At 36.6% G+C, this 22,419-nt stretch overlaps 1 protein-coding gene across 3 annotated transcripts in view; it reads right to left on the bottom strand.

Annotated features, from left to right (window-relative positions):
• MYO16 (myosin XVI) overlaps positions 1-22,419 on the bottom strand; it is a 385,805-nt gene that overhangs the window by 131,669 nt on the left and 231,717 nt on the right. For all 3 annotated transcript variants that reach the window (XM_065058425.1, XM_021296623.2, XM_005509047.4), the window contains exon 17: positions 255-366. In XM_065058425.1, the coding sequence (XP_064914497.1) occupies positions 255-366 (112 nt within the window). The remainder of the gene's footprint in view (positions 1-254; positions 367-22,419) is intronic.

Genomic DNA, 22,419 nt, shown 5'->3' with positions numbered 1-22,419 from the left:
TTTGAATCTTTAAGAATGGAAAAGATTTACATTGTTGGCACTGTGTCTAATTAAAAGTGATTACAGTAATTTCCCTGGAGTGAACTAGTACTGTGTATTGTTTCAAGGTCTTAACCAACAGAAAAAAAAAAAAAAAGACAGAAAGGCACTTCTATTCCCCACAAAAGGTTATCAGAGACAGTTCCCTATGGCCTGCTCTTAACTAAGTAATATGGTGATTTTAGCCACAAATAACATGAGGTCGTGTAACTTACCAGGCTATTGAATCCCATAGCACCTAGAGCTTGTTTCAGTACAGCTAATTTCTCCCTGTTTTGAGGGTCAGCTGTTAACATTGTCTCTTCCAGTACGGTCTGGCTTAGATACCTGCACAAAGAAAAAAAAGCACATGCAGTATTTGTTAAGGCTGGTGTACAATCATAGAATCATTTTGGTTTGAAGAGACCCTCAGGATCATCAAGTCCAACCATAACCTAACTCTACCACTAAATCATGTCTCTAAGAACCTCGTCTAAATGCCTTTAAACACCTCCAGGGATGGTGACCCCACCACTTCCCTGGGCAGCCTGTTCCAGTGCCTGACAACCCTTTCTGGGAAGAATTTTTTCCTAATATTCAATCTAAACCTTCCCTGGCGCAACATGAGGCCATTTCCTCTTGTCCTTGTTCCTCTTGCTACTTGGGAGAAGAGACCAAGCCCCTCCATGCTACAACCTCCTTTCAGGTGGTTGCAGAGAGCGATAAGGTCTCCCCTCAGGCTCCTTTTCTCCAGGCTAAACAGCCCCAGTTCCCTCAGCCGCTCCTCATCAGACTTGTGCTCCAGACCCCTCACCAGCTTCGTTGCCCTTCTCTGAACTCACTCCAACACCACAATGTCTTTCTTGTAGCGAGGAGCCCAAAACTGAACACAGGCTTCAAGGTGGGGCCTCACCAGTGCCAAGTCCAGGAGCACGATCACTTCCCTAGTCCTGCTGGCCACTCTATTCCTGATACAAGTCAGGATGCTGTTGGCCTTTTGGGCCACCTGGGCACACTGCTGGCTCGTGTTCAGCCAGCTCTCAATCAACAATCCAATCAGACTTTTGAGCTTAAAAGTCAGCTTCGCCCTTCTAACCAGAGGTGTATCACAGATTTTTCTCAGCCTTTGGAGGGAACAATACCAGTGACAGATGGGCTATATTTCTTTCCTTTAGCTTTTGCTTAAGGTTCCCCTCCACCACCTTTAGCCCTACACGTAAGATAAAACTTCAGATTTAATTTATACCACTGGGAGTTGGCCATTCTTGCACTACCAGAGATTCCCCTTTAGAAGGGAGATTTGAGGAGATCCTCTGATAACTCCGACTGCTTAAAATTCCCCTCCTGTTGGCTGAAGAATAGATAGCTCTTATTTGCCCTGTCCCATGACGAACATTTGCTCCCTTAGCAGCTGAATGGGCAACAGGTATACTCAGTGTCTCTTAGAACAAAGAAGTAAATAAGCACATAGAGTAGTAAGTGTACAGCCCTTAAGCTGTACTGCTTTGCATACTGTGAAGCAAAAGGAAATTTTAGAAACCTTAACCTTCCCATAAATAATGATTAGAAGAAAGACAGACCCCTAGTATAGCAGCTAATTTGAGAAAGAAAAAACAAAATCAACATAAAGAGTAGTAACATAAAACAGAATAATTAGAAACTATAATACAACAGTCTATTGAAAAGAACACCAATCTAACCTTTACAACAATGTATTTTGACCTTGACCCTCTTAATATACGTCTATGGGCCAGACTTTAAAAAGCATTTAGTTGTCTTCTTATAGCTGTAATCACCAAGAATGAGGTGTCTGAATATCTTATGGAATCTGATTTTTAATTACAGCATGCTGAGAAGGTAAAAAGATGTTTTCTTTTATCATTATCATTAAATTATCATAATAATTAAAATACACATTCATCACACAATTGACAATCTTCACAAACATCACTTATGTCAACAAAAGAACTCTTCACACCTAAATCAAAGTAACATCATCACAACACAAACAAAGGTGGACAGTTTAACCACCACCTCTCATCCCTTTACCACAATTACAACAACAAAAAATCCCCTCGATTATTCTACTCTCTAATAAAGTTTGGTCCATGATCTGTCATATAAAGATGGGAAATGATACTGGTTTAATTTCTGACAGTTCTTGTTCACATTCCTACACTAATTGCACTATAGAGGAGACACGGTTTCAAAATAAAACTCTTATTACCACAGAAAGTCTCGCAATGCTCTAGTAAGGATGGCAGCTCTTGTAAAGGTGGTCTTTTATCTGAATGTGTGTAGCTTTTAGAAACATGTGGAAGAATGATTTAGCATTTGCACTTTTCTAACTGAAACTGAGGTTTATGAGTCATATGTGATGAAACACAGACCATATTTTTAGTAGATGGATACCAGGTTTACCAGTGTAGACTTCCCTTGGAGTGATAGTGACATATGTCACCCAGGCAGGTAGGCAGAGGAAAAATGATGGGGAAAAAAATCATGTGCCTGGGTGCATAAGCATTTTTTGCACCCACAGGAGAACTCAGTCAGCAGATATCTCAAGTACAAACAAGCCTCAAATCACAGTGGCTAAAGGTGGTGAGTTAACACAGCCTCTGAGAACGTGGGTCTATGAATCTCACTGCCAGCGTTCTGCACCATTTCTTTGAGGTTACTCAAAACATTACTTCTGTCCAAATCAGGTAGATACAAGTGATAGCACAGCTGTCAAATTAGCTAGAGCAGATGATGCAAAGTATATGCCAGACTTATGCTGGGTTTTTTTTCCTTCTTTTTTTTTTTTTACATTGCCTGCATGTTTCAAAAGGAGACTAGAATACATCTGATAATGAACCTGGCATAGAACCTACTGGTATAAAGGTTAATCCAGCAGAAAATTTTCCACTGTTCCGAATTGCTGTGTGAGCTTATACCAGTTCAGTGCTGTGCAGCATGTGCATAATTTTGATCCACAATTAGGAAATATACCGCAGCATCCACTCTGCTCTCAAAATATCCTATTCTAGAACGGCTGGAGGAGTTGGAAACTTATGGACATTTCTGTAAAAAAGCCTCCTCACTGGTGTTCTCTCTGAATAATTATTTGTCTCTCTCTCTGTGTACCGAGCAAGGAATATTCTTTCTTGTCCTGTGAAGAGAATATTGTATACTACTTTTATTTATACAATTAAGTAGTTTTGGTTATTTTTAGCATAGTTAAAGTACTAGTGGGTATCATTGCAGCAAAAAATATATGCGAACACTACCAACACAGGTAGTGGACAGCAGAGTGACCCAGAACACTTATTCCCGTGGAGGAAAGAGCTGAGCTGAGCTATGAACAAACACACGGCAGCTCTTGCCTTCAGCACAAGCACTTCTTGCTGATACAGCAGGGGGCAAACTGAGTACCCGCCAAACCAGATGCCTGTGGCTCCAACAACCCATCCATAAACTGCAGCATCTGCCGGGACGTGCCTGTTGGAAGAGAATCTGACTTTCCCAGTATAAATCTCCTGAAGATTTAATCAAAAGATGTGCTGGTGCCCTTGGAAAGAGCTGCAGTTGGACATTTTCTAAGGTGCACTGCAACTTAGAATCAGTTTCTCCAGTCTAAAAGCAATTAAATTCTCTTGTAACATGTCAGCAGGCCCGCTTGTTTTCCATACTATTTAAGGACTAAGGAAATATGAAAATTGCTTTGAAGATATGCATGTTCAACTGCTACATGTTTATAATATAAAGTATATGTACATTAAGGATGGATTAATTGTATAGAGTGCTTGGAACTGTTGATGGACATCATACAACTCTCCCAAAATGCAGAAAATATACACTGCAGCAGGATGGGGATATAATATATACTAGCTGTACAAGGAATCACATTTTTCTAATTATTGTTAAGTCCATTCTACCTTGAAACATATTGACATTTAGATTGAAATATTTTTTTTTTTTTTTTCGGTTATAAAAAGGTTCCCTGGCATCTCCTTCTTTCCACTTAAAGGCCCTGAGGATGAAAAGGGCTTGAGACACACTTTGTATTAATGTTATCACCCATTTATACTTAAGAACCAGAGTCCAGAAACAATTTCGAATCATTGCTTGCCCTACAAAAATAAGGAAAGGGGAAAGAGATGTGTCACAGCACAAAGATGATAATCATAAATAAACATTCTTTCACTGCAGATAGATCACTATTTCAGAAAATGTAACCTTTTTTTTTTCAATATGTGTACGTTTGCTTATATTTATAGTGCATGCTTGTCTTTTGACATTCAAGTGGCCTAGATAGAATAGCTTTGTTTGTGATGAAGAGGGATTGAACTGCTTAAAATTTCCACAGTGAACCTACCATGGAGCTTTTAGTTATTATTTTTACTTAATTTTTATTGTTGCAAACTATAGCGTTATACCCATCATACTTATGAAAACTTATGCTGTTACTAGACTGTGAATAACACTCTTATGAGTTTCCAACAAGGTAGCCTGTGTTCAAATACAAACCAGACCTGGTGACTCTTGAATTATTTGATGCTGAAAATTTTAGTAAAAGAGGTACTGCTGCTGTACAAGCCAGAGGTGATGTTCCATAATATCTCCTCCACACAGGCTGTGGACCAATTGTGGACTTACTTAGCGTAGTGTTATTAGCCTTACTTGCTTATCTCTGCATGGAAATTCATTCTGCAAATGCTCATTCACATTAGCTTACTGAAGCTTTAGAAAAAGATTCTCAGATTTTGGCTGAAGTTGTACCTTTTAGTTGAAAGTAGCTGCTCAGACAAATTATATTTACATCTCTGGTAAAAGTGATGAACCGAACAGTGTACCCAGTTCTAATAATTAACTTCTTTCTACTGCATCTCTAACCATTTGTTTAAATGCTAGCATGTTGACATTTGCATTGGACTAGTACTCTCGACAGACAGCTTATCAGCATACAAAAACATTTTAAGGACATGTGATCAGTAACCATTTATTTCAAAAAAGAAGAAACTTACTGATCCACAGTTTTTCTTTTTTAAGAAGATAAACTGTTCAATAATTGTAGTAGGGTACAGTCACTTTCAGTAAAACACAATGCTGCACCGGACAGACAATTTGTTGAGAAACATAAAAGAGACTAGATAGGGATTTTTTTCTGATTTTTCTTCTAACAGTTCTAATTTGCAGCACAGTAGCAATCTCATCTATTCTAGCCTCTCTCTCTCAAAAAAAAAAAAGACTATTTAGAAGAAAAAATCAGTGTCAGTAATTTTTCAGGATATTGCTTATCACAATGTGCAGTTTTTCAACCATCATTCGAATGACATTGTAGAACAAATTTTCAGGTAAAAAAAAGTACTTACTATGACATTAAATTATTTATGTATTAACTGCTCATCTAAGTCAATAAGTACCTTACCTGTTTACCTTATTATTCTCGTTATAATTGTTATACCTCATAATAATTCGCATTTTTCAGCTTATACCTAAAGTAAGTTCATAGTTTTTTACATAAATCTCAAATATGAAGAAGAAATACATGAGAACAAATGTCAGCTTACTTGTATACTGAGTTTTTGTGACATACACATATTTCAAAATTTCTTACATAACCTTACTGGTTAAAAATTTTCTTTAAAGTAATATCGTCTGCTTAGGTGATTGAGCAAATAGCAAGGAGCTGAGACTAAAAAGAAACATTTTGACTATCAGTTTGCTGCTCTGCCAAAAACCCAGCAAAACAATATTTGATTTGGATTGAACTGAAGTTAATTTATTTTCTTTTGAACCATAACCCAATAGCATTTAATATCAAATGAAATAATCTGCTTTGTTCAACATAAACAAAACATGTCATTTCATTTCCTTGCAAGAAAAGCAAAGGAAATAAAAAGGTGGGACTCACAAAATTATTACAAAATGTGGAAGAGTCTTTTTATCTGATTGTTCCTATTAAAACTGTGACTTTTCATAAAACCTGTGAAAAGAGAAAAGCAAACTAGTTCCAAATTTTATAATTAAGGGGATTTAATTGACAAGAGGGTAGCACTTTTCGAGTTACTCTCTCACAGTCAGCATGACCCACAGTAAAGATCTGGAGCTTCCCCACCTGCTGTGTCAGGCAGTCATTGCAAAGTGAGTCCAAAGCACCCAGAGCACGAGGGAATATTGAACCTTCATGTTTCACGTCCCGTGTAAGTGCTGGAACTTCTCAGTCAGCTCATGCTGAGGTAGAAAAGCTGAGCAGAGTCCGCTCAGGAATTTTCACCTTCTTTTGGTGTCGAGTTCAAGAATACCATAGGCTTTCAAAATAAGTTTTCTTGATATTTTGAAGCATAGTCAAAGCAAAGCCAGAAAACAACCGCCTTTTGGCCCTGGATTTACTGGCCAATCCTGAAAGGCTCTCTCACACTCAGATCAGAATTCAATATATCTATAAATTTCCTGTCCCTAGTCATCAAAGTCTACAGATTGTGGTTATCAATGCCTTGAGGGAGATATGAACTGTTGATGTATGTCACATAGGGAACTCTTCTGATTCCAGCAAATAAAGGTTGACAAATAAATGATATTTTGCACTTGTCACAGGGACCCTGGAGCAGCAAGCCTTCCTAAGCATTGTTATAAACTCCAGTATTTCACTAACAGAGTAAATAAGGCATTACAAAACCACTGTCCCTATACCTAAGCACTTCACATTTGTGAAATCTGACACTTGACATTCTATAAGAACAGCCACTTCATGCCATGTACCTATATGTGTTATTGTTATTTATCATACAGAAATATCTGGGTCATTACAGTGGTTCAACTAATCTCTGACAGTGAAACTGCCTGAAAGTGGTGGGTAGGTTGTGTCCACTTCATCAGAAATTCCCTTTTGTTGGGACAGTTAAAGTTGGGTTCCAATTAGAGGAGAAGAGTAAGTGTGCTTTTGCCAGATGGACACTTATTTTCAGAGGTTTTTCCTGGAGTAAATACATTCTGTCATGAATAATTAAGAGAATTCTTGGCAGGATGATATCATTAAGTGGTTCCAAGTCACTATAAAAGTTTAGGATAAAGCCTTTGATGACAGAAAAGGGTTTTTTTGTTGTTTTATTTTGTTTTGTTTTGTTTTAAGTTAGCATCTAGCTGTTTGCTACTTGACTCCTTTCCTGATGGAGGATGAGTGCTGACACATCTACATTTTGTTATAAAGCTTTCTGGGCTATAGCAGGGTTGATATAAGGGAAACATAATACAAAATTAGTTGTCAGTCTTCAAGTTTATGATTGCTGATAACAGTGCAATAAATGTTGCTTGTGATAATAAAGATTTCACTGATCACAGTTAACCTCTTCATTAAAAAAGCTCTGGTTATATGCAAAATTCTAATGGCTTATACTCAGAACAATTTACTTACTGGAGGTCTCAAGAGTATTCTAAAGCTTCTGGGCTGTGCTCAGACTAGAAACAGAGTATATATCTCTAATATAAAAAGAAAAATGCAGAAGCAAGGAGCTGAATAACGTCATTTATGCTAGTTTTTGGTCAGATAAAGTGTCAGAGACCAGATGAAAGCATATTTTGTCAAATAATTAAGCCAAACACAAATGCGAGCTATAAATACACAATTCAACTAAGAACTATTATACAATTAGACAAGGGGATAACTCAATGTACAGATTCAGGACAAGTAAAGCTGATTAGGTGGTGGATCATCAGAAAAGCATTTAATCATAAATGGAGAGTCAAGTATGCATTGATACTACAAAAAATTAACCATCATATGTAACACTTATTTACATCTGCCAGTATAAGAGGCCTGAAATACTTCAGGTGATAAGGCTTCAACTGGAGTATTCCATGTGATTTTGGGCATTTTATTTCAGCGAAATCAGGATCAGTTAGAGAAAATTCAGAGGAAAGCAATAGAAAAATGTATCAGAAAATGACTTAGAGCAAAAGTGTTCATTAAACGTAGCCTACAGAATACTGAGGAATATATTGCAAAGAGGAAAAGTCCTACAGTCCTTTGGGCCCAAACCATGGACATGGAAATATCACTGTCTTACACAGCTGATCTGAGGGACACAGGAGAACAGCGGGGTAGAGCATGAAACAGATCTTAGAGAAATTAATTACTCTCAAGGAGATGCAAAATGTGAAGGTATCATACTAGAACTAAGATGTGAAGATTATTTACAAAACTCACTTATTCTGGATTTTGATACTGCATTCCTATCAAGTTTGTGGAGGACATCATATTGAGGGGACCAGCCAATATGCTGGAGGGTAGGGGTGCCCTTTATAGGCCGAAAAAATGGCCAACAGGAACTGCATGAAATTCAGCAAAGAAAAATTCAAAGTCCTGCAGTTGAGAAGGAATAAATCCCTGCAATGCTTCAGGCAGAAGAGCTGCAGCGCAGCTCTGGGGAAAATAACCTGGGGACCCTGAGGGCAGCAAGGAGGGCAGGATCTGGCAATGAGTCCAGGTAGCAGAAATTACCAGTAGCATCCAGAGCTGCATCACCAGGAGCATGGCCAGGAGATTGGGGGTTGTTTGCCACTACTCAGCACTCACTGTCAGACCTACCACAGCCAGCTCTGTGCACACACACACACAATACACAGATGATATTGCTAACATGAGGTGAGATCAGTGGAGGGCCTCCTCAGTGGTCAAAGCTGGAGACGTGATAAGGGATGTCTGTTGAAAGAGCAAAGCTTGCTCAGCACAGGGAAGCACAGGCTCCAGAGACACAAATGTCCTTGGAAGTTTTCAAGACTTGGCTGGACAAAGCTCTGAAGAACCTGTTCTGCTCTCACAGCTGGCCTTGTTTAGAGCAGCTGGTGCACTAGGGACCTCCTGAAGTCCCTGTTGAAATGAGTTATCCTATGATCCTATGAAACATATTAATTCCTCAGATATGTTGGGGTTTTTTGAACCTCATATAAAAACAGTAATTTGGGCCCCAGAAGAGTGGAAAACCAAGACAAGGTAAGTCTCAAATTGTTTGGGACATCAACTTGACCTTTGAGCAGTCCCTAAAACATGAAAATTAAACGTGGCTCTTAAAGCCATAAGATATCTCAGGATAAGCAAGTTCTATTCAGAAATGTACATTGTTTATAATCTGAAGAGATGACAGTGTTCTAAAGCCAGAACCATCTTAAAAATAAGAGCCCTACAAAAGGATGAGTAACTTCTAAATAGTTGTTCATTTTTAAAATTGTAGAAAACTTAAATATTAAAGAAATTCACTTTAATTTTTAAGAAAAACTGATATGAACAATTTACTGTCATTAAATTTCCAGACACTTTGATCACCTTCTATGAACTAGAAACCAAAGAAAATTTCTTTTAGGATTTTTTAATATCTTCCAGAGAAGTAGGATGGTTGCTTTTTAGGAAGATATCCCATGCAAGCTGTATCAAAATAATCATCAGCATACATGCTGTGCCCACCACCACTATCTCCAAGCTAATTCAACTTAGCTTGATTTTGTATCTAGAGGATAAATGGTTCATACCTTCTGCATTAAATTATTCATTCGTAAGTCTAGCAGGATGACTGAAAAATAATGCTTTCTTGTACAAAGACACTCAGGGAGGATAAGATTTTCAGTCTACTGGGCTTCCAGGTAAAGTCATGCACGAAAAGAGTTCTATCTTACTTTAGTTGGATCTTAGTTCTTATACTCCATGAAGTGGGAAAAAAAAGCGCTGAAAATCACTACAGAAACTTTGCTTATTCCAAATAGCATCCTGAGGCAGAAAACCACAAGTTTAAAGATTCAGGAAAGATAGAATCATCTTCCTGGTAAGAACTGGGAACATGAATGCAAACACAGCTAAAACAGTCCTGGCATTAGCTTACAAATCAGTTAAGTTTTCTCTTTTGTGTGGCTGTTGCAATAGATTTTCAAAGAACCTGTCTGTTTGCACAGCAGATCCTGTCTTGATACAAAGAGTTGGACCAGATCTATGGAGGCCCCTTTCAAACCAATGGCAAAGGAAAACATTTTTTTTCTCTGTTTATATTCCTTTAGTCATTGGGGAAAAAAACAAAACAAAACAAAACAAAACATGGGAAGAGCTGAATGTCATAATCTGATCTTTTCTGAGATACTGGGGTATCTGGTTCCTGTGAAGAATTAAAACTTTTATGGTGCGTTTTCTTTTTCTGACCCACTTGCTCACATGTAATTTCTCTGCTACTAGTAGGATGTCTCTTAGCTAACCCCTAGAGAAAAAGAATAGTATCAACTCCTATTCTAGCACAATTGACCACACTATCTAGTACATTTGTTTTGCTAAAAGGAGCTCAAGATCAGTGGGTAAAGAATAAATATTTAACATAAACAAATAACTAAATACAGGATGATATCTATATTTAATTATGCAATAGTGTAGATCATGTTATGAATCAGAAATTCTGGATTTTGTCTATAAATCCCTTATTTCTTTTATAAAAATGGTGTACAAGCAAAACTCTTCATTCACTAATTCAAAATAGCTATTAAAACTGAGATCCTGATACTTCATATTTATTTATACAAGCCAGTACTTTTTTGTTCCCACTTAAAGAAAAAACAAAACAAAACACACACTTTATATATATATACACACACACATATATGTATATATAAAAAATATGCTGTAATCATGTGGAAACCTGTCATGCACTGATTCTCCAAAGCCATTATGTACTGTCCAGTTAAAGAATTTCAGAACAGAGAAATGGAATCAAGCTGTTTCGAAATATCATCTTCATCTTGGATACGATTTTCTGCATACCTCTCCCTTCACACAGAGGTAGCCAAATTCTTTGTAATTGTGGTGACAGGCAGGAAATAGAACTGACTTGTCACTTGCTTTGCACGAGCTGGCTGACAAGTCAGCTTTATAGGTAATGGTAGGAAATACTGTGTTTATATCCTAGACTAGAGCACGTCACTTAGACTGAATAGATTCAGATATGCCTGTTGAAGCATTCATACATTTCTGGTGTTGTAAAGGCTTTAATTAAAGCTCAACCTTAATTAAAGTACAGCTTGACCTTAATGAAAGACTCACACAAGTATCCTCTCAGTGCTAGCTTCTATAAAATGTTGCATCAATTATTCTAAAACCAAACACAGACCATGCATATCATGACATCATATTCAGTGATTTCAGGTCACTGGAACAACAAGAAAGATGATTTTTTTTTCCTTCCAGGTTTACATGGATTGTGAAGTAAAATGATCATTTATTCTACAACTGTATATTTTCCCCATTCAACAAAACATTTACAGGTAACTAACTCCAAACCCATGCTTCATCCTACTGGTTTCAGTTGAATCTTAGTATCATAATAAGAGCTAATAAGAAGCACAACTGGAAGGTATATTTTTACACCCTATGTTGAGCTTTGATTCACTATGAAAGACAGAAAGGGAGATAAGGTGTTTAAATGAGACAGCAGGACATAAGTAGTGCTGGAGATGTTGACTTCAATCTACCCCAAGCACTGCATACATTATTGCTAGGTGTATCACCTTACCATACATTTACTTCTACACCATGCAACGCAGTGTTAGACAACGATTCCTGAACTGTACCTATATGACCTAAGTGCAGTACAGAAGGCACCGGAAGTGGGGTTTATTACCTCTAATGGACCACTGCCCCAATACAGCTCTGGTACTTTTTGCACAGCACCATCTGATGAGGTGTGTCTGCTGCGCTCCACAACGAGCCACACAGACTTATCCTTTGCCTCTATTTGTCTTTACATGGCATCTAAAACAAAGGCAGTTTAAATTTGACTTTTCTTATTACAAAACCTTCATTAATTGATGCTTTGTTGCTAGAAAATTCTCAAGAGAGCCAGTGTCACAGGAGGATGAAGCAGTATTTCATAATCAGGTTCCAACTTTAACACAATCAATATGCATATTGTGGGTGTCATTTCATGTGACATTGTATTAAGCAGCATGGATTAACAAGCTAAATCCCTTCCTTCCCCTTATTAGTGCTGCCCAATGAACCGTGTATCTGCACAATCATGAGAAAAGCGTGTGGCTTTTCCCTTTCCAGTCGCAATCACTCCTTCCCATCCAGCTCAAGGTGGTAACTCCGATTATGCACAATGGTCATCACTGAAAATTCAACATTACCAGATTAGTTAATTTCTACTTTAAGCCAAGGTGAAATTATAACATCTCAGATATGTGTAAATTCCAGACAAAATGTAACCACTTATAAACCTGTTTTCTTACTACTATGTCTGTTTACTGTCCTCACATTAAATAGTTGTGAAGTCTTTATCTGAAACGCACCACATTTTTCTGAAAGGTTAGCTATTTCTGTGACTACTTGCTAAATCCCAAGACCTAATTTACGTATAACTGAACATTGAACTTAAGGACCATTTTCCCAGACTGAGCTTTACATGTTTTTTTAAAATGTTTGCAAAACTGATGGGGTGAAGGGTATTGAGTGTATAAACCCAAGACATTACCTTTCAAAAATAAATTCCACTAATCTCTACTATATTTACAAAGTCACTCAATAAGAAATGACAACAAACATTTTTATTTCTTTAGATCTCTCATGTGAGTATGTGAGGACAATGCATTCTGCTTAGTTAGAAAAAGCTGCCTTGCACTTAGCACTGTTTGATATGTAAACAGGAACCAGATAAAGACAAAGCAAAACAGTTGACATCAATGAAGTAAATGACATTTACGGAACATGATAATGAATAGCTTCTGGCTTTTTACGCTGAGGGAAACATGGCATATTTTACTGCGTTATTTCCTTTGTCTCCAGCTTTTAAACCTACCCCAACCTGAACAAATTTTACATCCTTTGAACCGTGGTACGCAGTAGCACTGAGCTGGAATTACTGCTTACCATTTAAGTGCACAGATTTCTGCTCATGACTAGTGGAATAAAGCACCAAAACCAGACTCAAAAAATACTAATAACTTCCTAATGTCAAGAGGTAAAGTATCAGCACAATATTAATAAATTAAACACTGTAGAGAGATTTGGTTATAGCCAGAATATAGCTCTTATTTTTCTAAACTAAGAAAATCAAATGTTAAGATACATCTTTTGTAAACTGGTTTCAGCACAGAAAGCTTATACTAGCCTCTGTGTTGCTCTGTAAATATTTCTTCCCTTGATATTTTCATAAGACAAAATTTCAGATAATTCTGTAAATGTACCTGTACTATGAAATATATAGGTTTTTACATACAGTGATTATACTCAAATGGAAAGTGAAGAAATACAGCTTGATATTATTCTCAAAATGCCCAATGGTTTAAATCAGAGACTCAAGCCTTCTGTTCCTAAAATTACATAAAAATATAAATCTAGGATAATTCCATTTAAGAAAAAATGCACAAGAGGAGTGACTCAGAATTTTTCACACTTCTAGTGATATTAAAAGAAATATTAATGGCAGTATACCTTGTAGTGCTGTTTCTCTGACTCATATAATTCAATACTTTATAGGACAGAATCACCCAGATCATAGTTCTGTGAACTATCACTTTGCAAGCATAGTTTTGAAGTTGAATATCCATTAAACATGAAACGTGATAATGATGAAGTAGCCAATACTGAGCACTGTTGAATGCCTTTAAGAAAATAAGTCTGCATGCAAGTGCAAACTGGTCCAATCCATGTCCTGAAACACTTCAGAAATTGTGTTTGAACTTTGCTCCTACAACCAAGAGTAATTTTGTATTCCTGTGTTCAGACTTAACTTCAGCACTAGTTGCCAGGTAGATGTCATTATGTTTATGGGCCTCAAGGCATTTATCCACCAGCGTTTGCTACTTTTTAAATGCTGATTCATTAAATAAAACTTACTGGGTTAAGAGCCACAGTATCAGATCTAAAATTTAAAAGGTGCTTTGGGTACCTGCTTATAACTTTCATCAGTATGCAGTTAAAATGTTGATAATATTCTTCAAAATTACTTTGTATAGCTGCTGATTGTAGTTCATGGATCACTTTCAGATGAGCTGATTTACAAGAAGCCCTCTTCTTCCCATATAAGCAGGTATGGCCATGTATGTTCAGGTATGTAAACTAAAAAAGTAATTCCTTTAACTTGACCAAAAAAAAGTTAAGGCCCTCCAAGTCACTCTACTTTTGAAATACTGGGGAATACACACTATTTAGACAAGAATGAGACGTTTTTAAGAAGGATTAATATAATTAATTAACTGATAACAATTATTTATGTGTCACGGGTAAGTCTCACGCCATACATGAATATGAGTTGGTGCAGTACCTAACTTTACCCACTTGCTCTACAAAGCAAGAATATTATTTCTATTTTAAATGAAGCACATATGAATGTATTTATGTATGTTATCTATTTAGCAATCAGCCATCCACAATCATTCATGGCCATCGCTGTAATGTAAGCAGAGGGTCCTGCTTTTTGCAGAGCTGGCAAGTTACAGGACACTAAACAGTGGGTTCAGTGCTGGAGAATTCAGGGCTGCTCTCCCATGCCCAGCAAGACCTGCCTTGCCCCTCTTGTCCTGAATCCCATTTCTGATCCAGTGCATTCCAGGATGTCAAAAATGTGAAGAAGACGGATGCAAGTGGGTGTGTGTTTCTCTTACATCTCAGTCCTCCCAATGAAATCAGTGATAGGAAATAAAGCCCATGTGAACAATGATTTCAATAGAGAAACATAGCAAGGAAGAGTCATATCGATTTTTTCTGTGTTTTATTCATTACTGGAAGATTTTAATTACATAGGACAGTCTCCAATTGTTTTCCAACAAATTATTTCACTAAATAAATGACCTGCCTATTTAATGGTATCATTTTCATCAAGTCACTTTTACTGTGAAAGGCCACAGATATTTTTTTACAAGTCATTAGCACTGGTTTTAGTCTTTGTAATCCTAATCTTGGGTAAACAAAACAAATCATGGAACTCATGTCAGTGTACCAGTGTCAAAATAAAGACTGTAGTTACTGTGTAAGTTTAATACAAAGCTGCAACACCAGCTTGGTAAACTGATTTCTGCTCATTTAATGATTCAGTAATGATAAAATTTCATAAAGGTGAAACCAGAAATTAGAAGATGTCAGCAATTGTCATAAGCCATTAATTACATTTCTCTGTAATCATGATTACAAATGCAGTTTGTCTGTTAAATAGTATTTCTACATTGTTTCAGTGCCCTTTTCCATCGTTTTAGTCAGGAGAAAATTTCTACTGAGGTTTTTTATTTTTTATTTCAGAGGACGTTCTTGATTTGCATAGTTCTTCGTTCAAACCAGATTTGTTCTAACAGTTTTTCTCTCCTATATTACTACTATTCAAGCAAATCAGATAAGCAGAGATCTTATTAGCGCACACGGGTCACAGGCCAAACTGGTGTGTTGGGAAGCCCAGAACCCTTCAGCTCCCCACAGTGTGTCTCCTTGTTCTATTCAGACTGCTGTTTGCACAGATCTGATAAAAATATGGTGTTCCCTGGTTAGATAGGCTAATAAATGTCTGAAAATCATTAAACATTCCAAAAAAACCTGTTCTATTTTACATCTATTGGCTGCCAATCAAGGGCGACTTGAGACTGTTTGAACTATATTGAAACTACTTTTGTTTACTTTTGATATCAACCACTGAGTACACCAAGTTTCATACAAACCATGTTGTACTGTACTAAGCTGCAGCAATAACAGTTTGTGCCATGATTCCAAGAGATGTGTCATAAACTAACTGCAGATAAACAAGACCTATATGTAGAACGAAGAAGTTCCAAAGATCATCTGCGTAATAGGTGATTCAGTACAAGATATTCCTGCATCATTCTATCCAGCATTATATTGCATAAAATAATTTTAGAAGCCAAGACTGATGGAACTGCCATTTTTAGGAGCCGTATGAAACTGAGATCGTAACATCTTCTAGTCATTAGCACTCAACATATACAGAAGACTTTAATTAGTTACTTGTAGGCTTTAGACAAAACTCGGTTTGAGTGGTTATATTTTAACTACAAAAAATCCATGTGCAAATCCAGCAAGAATCAAAGGAAACCGTGAGTGGCACTAACCTGACACAACCAGGTTTCACCTCAGTGTAGAGGTCATTTGGAGTTATGATTAATGAAAGAACTACAGCAAGAAACTACCTTACACTTTGGGGTGACCTTGCCTGACTTTTCCAGAGACAGCTGGCTAGAATAACTGCAAAGTTACTCCAGTGCAGTGAAAACTTCAAGCTAGCTCAGGGAGCTGAGTGAAGATAGTAAGTTCAAGAAATGGTGAGAGGTACTGTCTCTCTTATATCTAACATAAAGTTGAGATGAGCTGAGTTCAATGACTGGGCCTTCCATATGCCAATAATAATCTCTTAAATGACCCACTGCTGACTGGAAATTCATCTACTGTAATTGTATCAGGATGATTCTAAGAGTGACTTTTGAAATATAAATTGCCAAACTATTATTATTGCTCTAGATTTATGCAATCTAATAGCTAAGTGGTTTCAGGAACTGAATCCACTGAATCTCCCCCCACATACGAGACGATTAGCATCCTAGTAAAGTGCAGAGACATATTTTGTACTTAAACTAAAAGCCAAATGAACTCCTCTACCATTTTTATAAGTGAGTAATCACATCTACTTTTAAGTTAGGGTTTCTACAGCAATTTCATGCCTTGGAGCTACATCCATTTTCAGTTTGATGTGAAATACTGGTGGGCTGCCTAAACAATCAGCACTTAATTTCTTCAACAGAGGACCAAATTTAACCTCAATAACTTCCACGTATCTTTAGCGATTTCTTATTTCTAATAAAATGCTGAACTTGACCTGGAAACTTTAAGGTACAAAATATTCATCAACAGAATTCACAACAAATTGGAAAGTCATCTGTTTCATGTTATATTGGTTTTGCATTTTATTTCTCCATTTCAAGCATTTTTTTCCAAACAATGTTTTATTGTACATTTAGCTTTCTGTCTTCAGTGGACTCTACAGATTCCAGTGCTCTTAATTACCAAGTTTGTCTCTTTCTCTTGGATTAAACAGATTTCATTTTTTCCTGCCTCATACTCTTTATCTTTCATGCTACAGACAGATTATTCTTCTTTTATTTTCTGCATGTGTTTCTGTATCATGTTTACCCCAAAGGAGACAAGGAAGACAAAGAGTCTCTTAATCAAAGAAGTAGCAAATGGTATAATGCCAAGTGACACGAAGTAAATGCAAGTTTCTGGATTAAAATTAAACATGCAGAATAAAACTGACTGGAGTTATAAAAAGTCAAAAGTCAACATGATTTTATGCAGTCTGATGTTAATTTTTCTCTTCTAAACTGCTCACTGGCACCAAAAGAATGTAAAATACCAAAGATGACCAGATACCTGAGTTCCTTTAGGACAATACAGAAATACAAGGAGGAGTCACTTGGCACCCTGCCTTACTTACTTTACCATACCACTCTAAACATAGAATATATTCCTGAAAAAATCTCATCTGTTCATTTACACACAGTTAGTTCTATACCTTTAGCTTTTTAGAATTATGATGGAGAGAAAAAAATGTAATGATTATGAATGATTTCTTTACCTCCGAGACACTGTCAATGCACTGCTGTACATCCTCTGCCACTATTCAATCAATATGTAAAAAGAATAATACAATGAGAATGGGATTGTTAACATCAAATGAAAGAAAATACCCAGAGGAGTATGAGTTTCAGATTTACCCTCTCAAACAAAGCAGAATTTCTATAGCATTTATTCCGAAAGCCAGACAAAAAACAAGTCCACTTGGGACCTAAGACAAAGACACTGAGCTAAGTCTCAAACTTATTTTACTACCTTTGTTAAATAAAAAATAATCTTGGATTTCATTTAAAGTAATGATTATTAAACATCATTGCAGCTGCATTTTCTTAAAGGATCATTTGGGAATAAAACATTAATGTCAAAAGCAGCTAATGTTGACACTAGAAAAAATAAATTAAACATCAAAATCCAAAGCTAAGGTGCCTCTGCTTTCAAGTAGAAAAATATTGTTTTGGATATCCTGACATGTAATTAGTGCAAGTGAGGAGGTGTGTATGTAACTAACCCTGAATTTAGGCTGGACCACTTAAAACAACTGCATAGCCAGATACTCAAGACAAATACTGTGAAATAACATTAATAATACAGAGGTATACTTTATGCATGAGGTGTAGGTATCTGTAAATAGAAAAATAACCACTTAATTTGCAAAATAAAGCAGATGAGATAAATGGACATTTCTGTTTTGCTTTGAAAACCTGTGCTGTGATCCTGATTATATCTTCTGTAATTGTAATGCTAACCTCCTAGTCATGTATCTTGTAGGACACAACTCTCCACAAATATCTCGCAGAATGAGAGGGTTTAATATAATGTAGTCAGTTTTCAGAAAGATACTGTATAATATTAACTTTAATGCTGACACTATTTTTATTTCATTAATATTAAGGTGCACAGTGATGATCCCAGGGAGGAAGTTTTAGTCAACATGGTCCAGTCATATTCACCAAAACATTTCTTAGCTTCTGTACCCTAGTAGGCTGCTTATGGTTCCATCTAATTTTCATTAAAATACGAGAGTCTAAGCATAAAATGTGAGAGACTAGGCCTAAAATATGAGACACTAAGCCTAAAGTTTAGCTGAACAGGAGTGAAGTGCATGAATAAGGAAAATGAAATGAAATGAAATGAAATGAAATGAAATGAAATGAAATGAAATGAAATAAAATAAAATAAAATGAATTAGACCACAGAGTAACACTTTTAAAAGATCAATATAGAAACAAACAAACAAAACCAACCAAACCTAGTTAATCTTTATTCTATCTTCCTATCTTAGACATATCTGAAATCATGCATTGTAAAATGTTACATTAGAATTAGATAAAATTAGTTCTGGTTCATCAATATCACTTTAAAACATGCAGATGTATATAACATATGTTTTCTGGTGTCCATCCTCAAGAAAACTGAGTTAGTTGAGATTATCACTATGCAGCATAACAAATCAGCCATTTACTGGCATTGCCTCTCAACTCTTTGTTCTTTGAAGTGCAAAGAAAAACACCGATGCTTGAAAATCATGCACTAAGAGATTAATGGAGCCTGAATTTAAAAGAAAGAATAGGACAAGAAAAAGAGAGCTAAGGGAGAAAAAAAAAATGTTCCTTTTGGTTCAATTCCTGTTAATTTCTGGGGCAGAAAAAGAGTAAAGCAAGTTGAATAATCTCATGAATCCTATTTACTTAGAAAACCTGCTTAAACCAAGAAGATAAAGGAAAATTCAAGGTAAATGTACTTGGGTAAAGACTGTTACCAGTTGAAATAAAAGTGGAAGCTGAAGTTAAGAGGGGGCAGGAAAAATATGTTAAAGAGAATAATGTGAAAGCTCATTTTAATGGAATATGCATATGCTATTCACAGTAAAGGTTCGACCTCAGAAAAAAAATCAGTGAAAAGGTTCAGACATCAGAAAATACAAGGTAAACAGGAAATGAATAAATTAAATGCAGCAAAAGCGAACCAAAGGAAAAAAAAGGCAAAAGACAACAGAGAAAATTGAGACAATTCTTTTGATGTTGAGATTATTTCAGGTTACATAGATATAAAAGTCACTGAAGCAAGTTTAAACCTGCTTCAGAATCTCAGACAAATACATCTGCTTCTCCTCTCTCCATTACCTCTCTAAGAACTAGCTGGTGTAGCTTAGCTGTCCAGACCTCACTGGAATCTAAGTAAATAGAATTGCTTCATTTCATTCGGTATCTACATATCTTGTCCTTAAAATAGTAGTACTGGTCGCAAATGAGATTGTTGCAGTATTATTGTAGGAGAAGAGCACAGTTAGAGCTTTTCACTAGACAACTGAAATATTAGTAAATATTATTAGGAAGATGCAAACTGATTGAGGTATATAATTTGTTAATTTCTACATTATTTGCTACCACATAGTTAAAAAAAAAAAACAACAAACAAACAAACCAATTTTCACTTTTACTTAGGGCTTTACCTATTCATATTCACTTATTGCACTCGAATTCCAGCAGAATTAACTGAGAGTTAACTCCTGCAGTTTTTGAAATGTGTTTGAAACTGCATCTTCACATTACTCTATTATTTAGAAAATTTGTGAAGCATGCTTGATAAGTCTTTATACCCCAATGGTTCTTTGCTGTCTAGGCATGCTAATATACATACCTTGTGCTATGTGTATCACTGCATTGTCTTGTAAGTAATGTATTTAAAATGCAAGCTTTTTTGGAGAAAAGGAATGTGCTGCATGTAATCAAGTTAGGACAGGAAAACTTGCACAGTACAAAAAAAGAATACAGATTTACTTGTTCAACCAGGACTTGATGTTTTGTTTTTTTTTTTCCAATTTAAGAATCCTTTGGAAAAGAAGAGAGAACAGGGAAGAAGCAGAGAAATGGAAAATGCTGAGTAGAAATACATTTGGTACATCTATATATATGCTTGTACACATAAATTCAAGGCATTTTACTTTGAGACGTGAGATATAAGACAGTAAAGAAAATATGTTGCTTTTAAAATATTTTTAAAAATTCTATGCTTCACCTCTAAACTCCTCAAAATGTTATGCCAAAATGTTTACAAGTGGAAAAAATATTAAAAACATAAATTTAATTGTATTAAATCTGAAATTGAATTTAACTTGGATAACCAAAGACAGATAACTTCTTTTCAATATGTTCCAGAGTTACTTTTGGCAAGATAAAACTTTTCTGCATAACTCCAATATAATAATTTGAAAATTAACTTTCCACTCAGCATCCATTACGAAAACAGTATGTTGGAGTAGGATAATAGCAAGATGATGAATTTTAGACACTGCCTTTGAGAATCACCTGTACAAAGTCATCCAGTCTTTAAAATTCCTTATCCTCTGTAAAATATCATGTGCACTCCTGGTTCATTTGTTAGTAGGGTGGTCAATGCTAAGTACAGGGAAATGAACATAAAGAAAGTAGAAACTAATGATAACTTATCTGTATGATTTAATTAAAGATTAAAAAAATAGGTTGAGAAAGGAAAAGGAAGTAGTTTGCAGGCTTTTCCTCTTCTTTACTCACATATTTATTAAGAACTTAAATGCAAAAAGATCCATAGCAAAAAAAAAATCTTAGAGGTGACAGATCATAGAATCATAAAATCATTTTTGTTGGAAGAGACTCTCATGATCATTTAGTCCAACCATAACCTAACTCTAGCACTAAACCATGTTCCTAAGAACCTCGTCCAAATGCCTTTTAAAAACCTTCAGGGATGGTGACTCTACTATCAACTACAAATCATGAGCTTAATAGTCGTCACAAGAGCTGCCATGTATTGAAAGTGTTAACTAAGTACAAGTTTACAGGCAATATGCTAAATAAAATAGATATATTGAAGAAAACATACCTATGCAATGGAAAGCAATCAATAGAGAATTTTGAAGATTCAGTTGCTTTTTGATAATGTGGGAAAAAAAAATCAGATATTCATTAACTCTCATGAGAAATTGATGAAGGATCTTTTAGGATTTTGCAGGAGTTTTGAATGGCCTCTGTCCCCTCAAGGGTTTAGCTGCCTGGGCTGAGAGAGAAGCCTTTTGGGGACCCTCATTGTCTCAGAAGTGGCTTTTGAGCTCAAGTGTTGGGCCTCAGTACTGGCCTGATGTGGTGTCAGCCATACCTGTGCCCAGCCACAGGCCTCCCTGACCCCGACCTGGGGGCTCATGTCCTGGCCTGGTCCCAGCCTGTGCCCATTCCCATGGCCCTGCCCAGCTCTCTGGGTAGTGTCTGACCCCACTGACCAGCCCTGGACCTGCTGGGTGCCACAGGGATGTGCCAGGAGGGTGAGGGTCCTGCCCCACTGCCACCCCTGTCTCCCTCCTCCTCTGCCCACACGGGGCAGCACCTGCACCAGCTCCTCTCTGGCTATTGCACAGAGTTGTCCGCAGCCTGGAAAAGGCATTGAAAACTCACAACTCAAAGGATGCCAAGCAAACTGTCACTAGCATTTGAGAACGATTTTAAGGCTTGAAAGCCTCACCCAGTATGATTTCCCTGTATGTGATAGCAAAGAGATAGCATTTGAAGAAAAGTAGAAATGATAGGCTGCTACTGTTTGCCCAGAAGAATTTGGAAGGGGTTTTGGTCAAGTAGATTTAGAAGGACTTAACCCTCATGGCCATTCAGCTGCAGGGATGGTAAGCCTAACATCTCCTGTCACAGCTTTTCTCCCCTCCTGTGACTATACCTCCCACAAGGGAAAAGCTGAGGAAGCTCTGAGTCTGATCTTTACCTTCCTCCTAAATTTAAATACAATGAATGTCACTTTCTTGATTGCCTGGGGCTTTATTCTGTCAGCAGGGTTTT

This window comes from Columba livia, chromosome 1 (genome assembly GCF_036013475.1).
Source record: "Columba livia isolate bColLiv1 breed racing homer chromosome 1, bColLiv1.pat.W.v2, whole genome shotgun sequence".
Classification (NCBI taxonomy): Eukaryota; Metazoa; Chordata; class Aves; order Columbiformes; family Columbidae; genus Columba; species Columba livia.
This window is presented reverse-complemented; position numbering and strand designations above follow the sequence as displayed.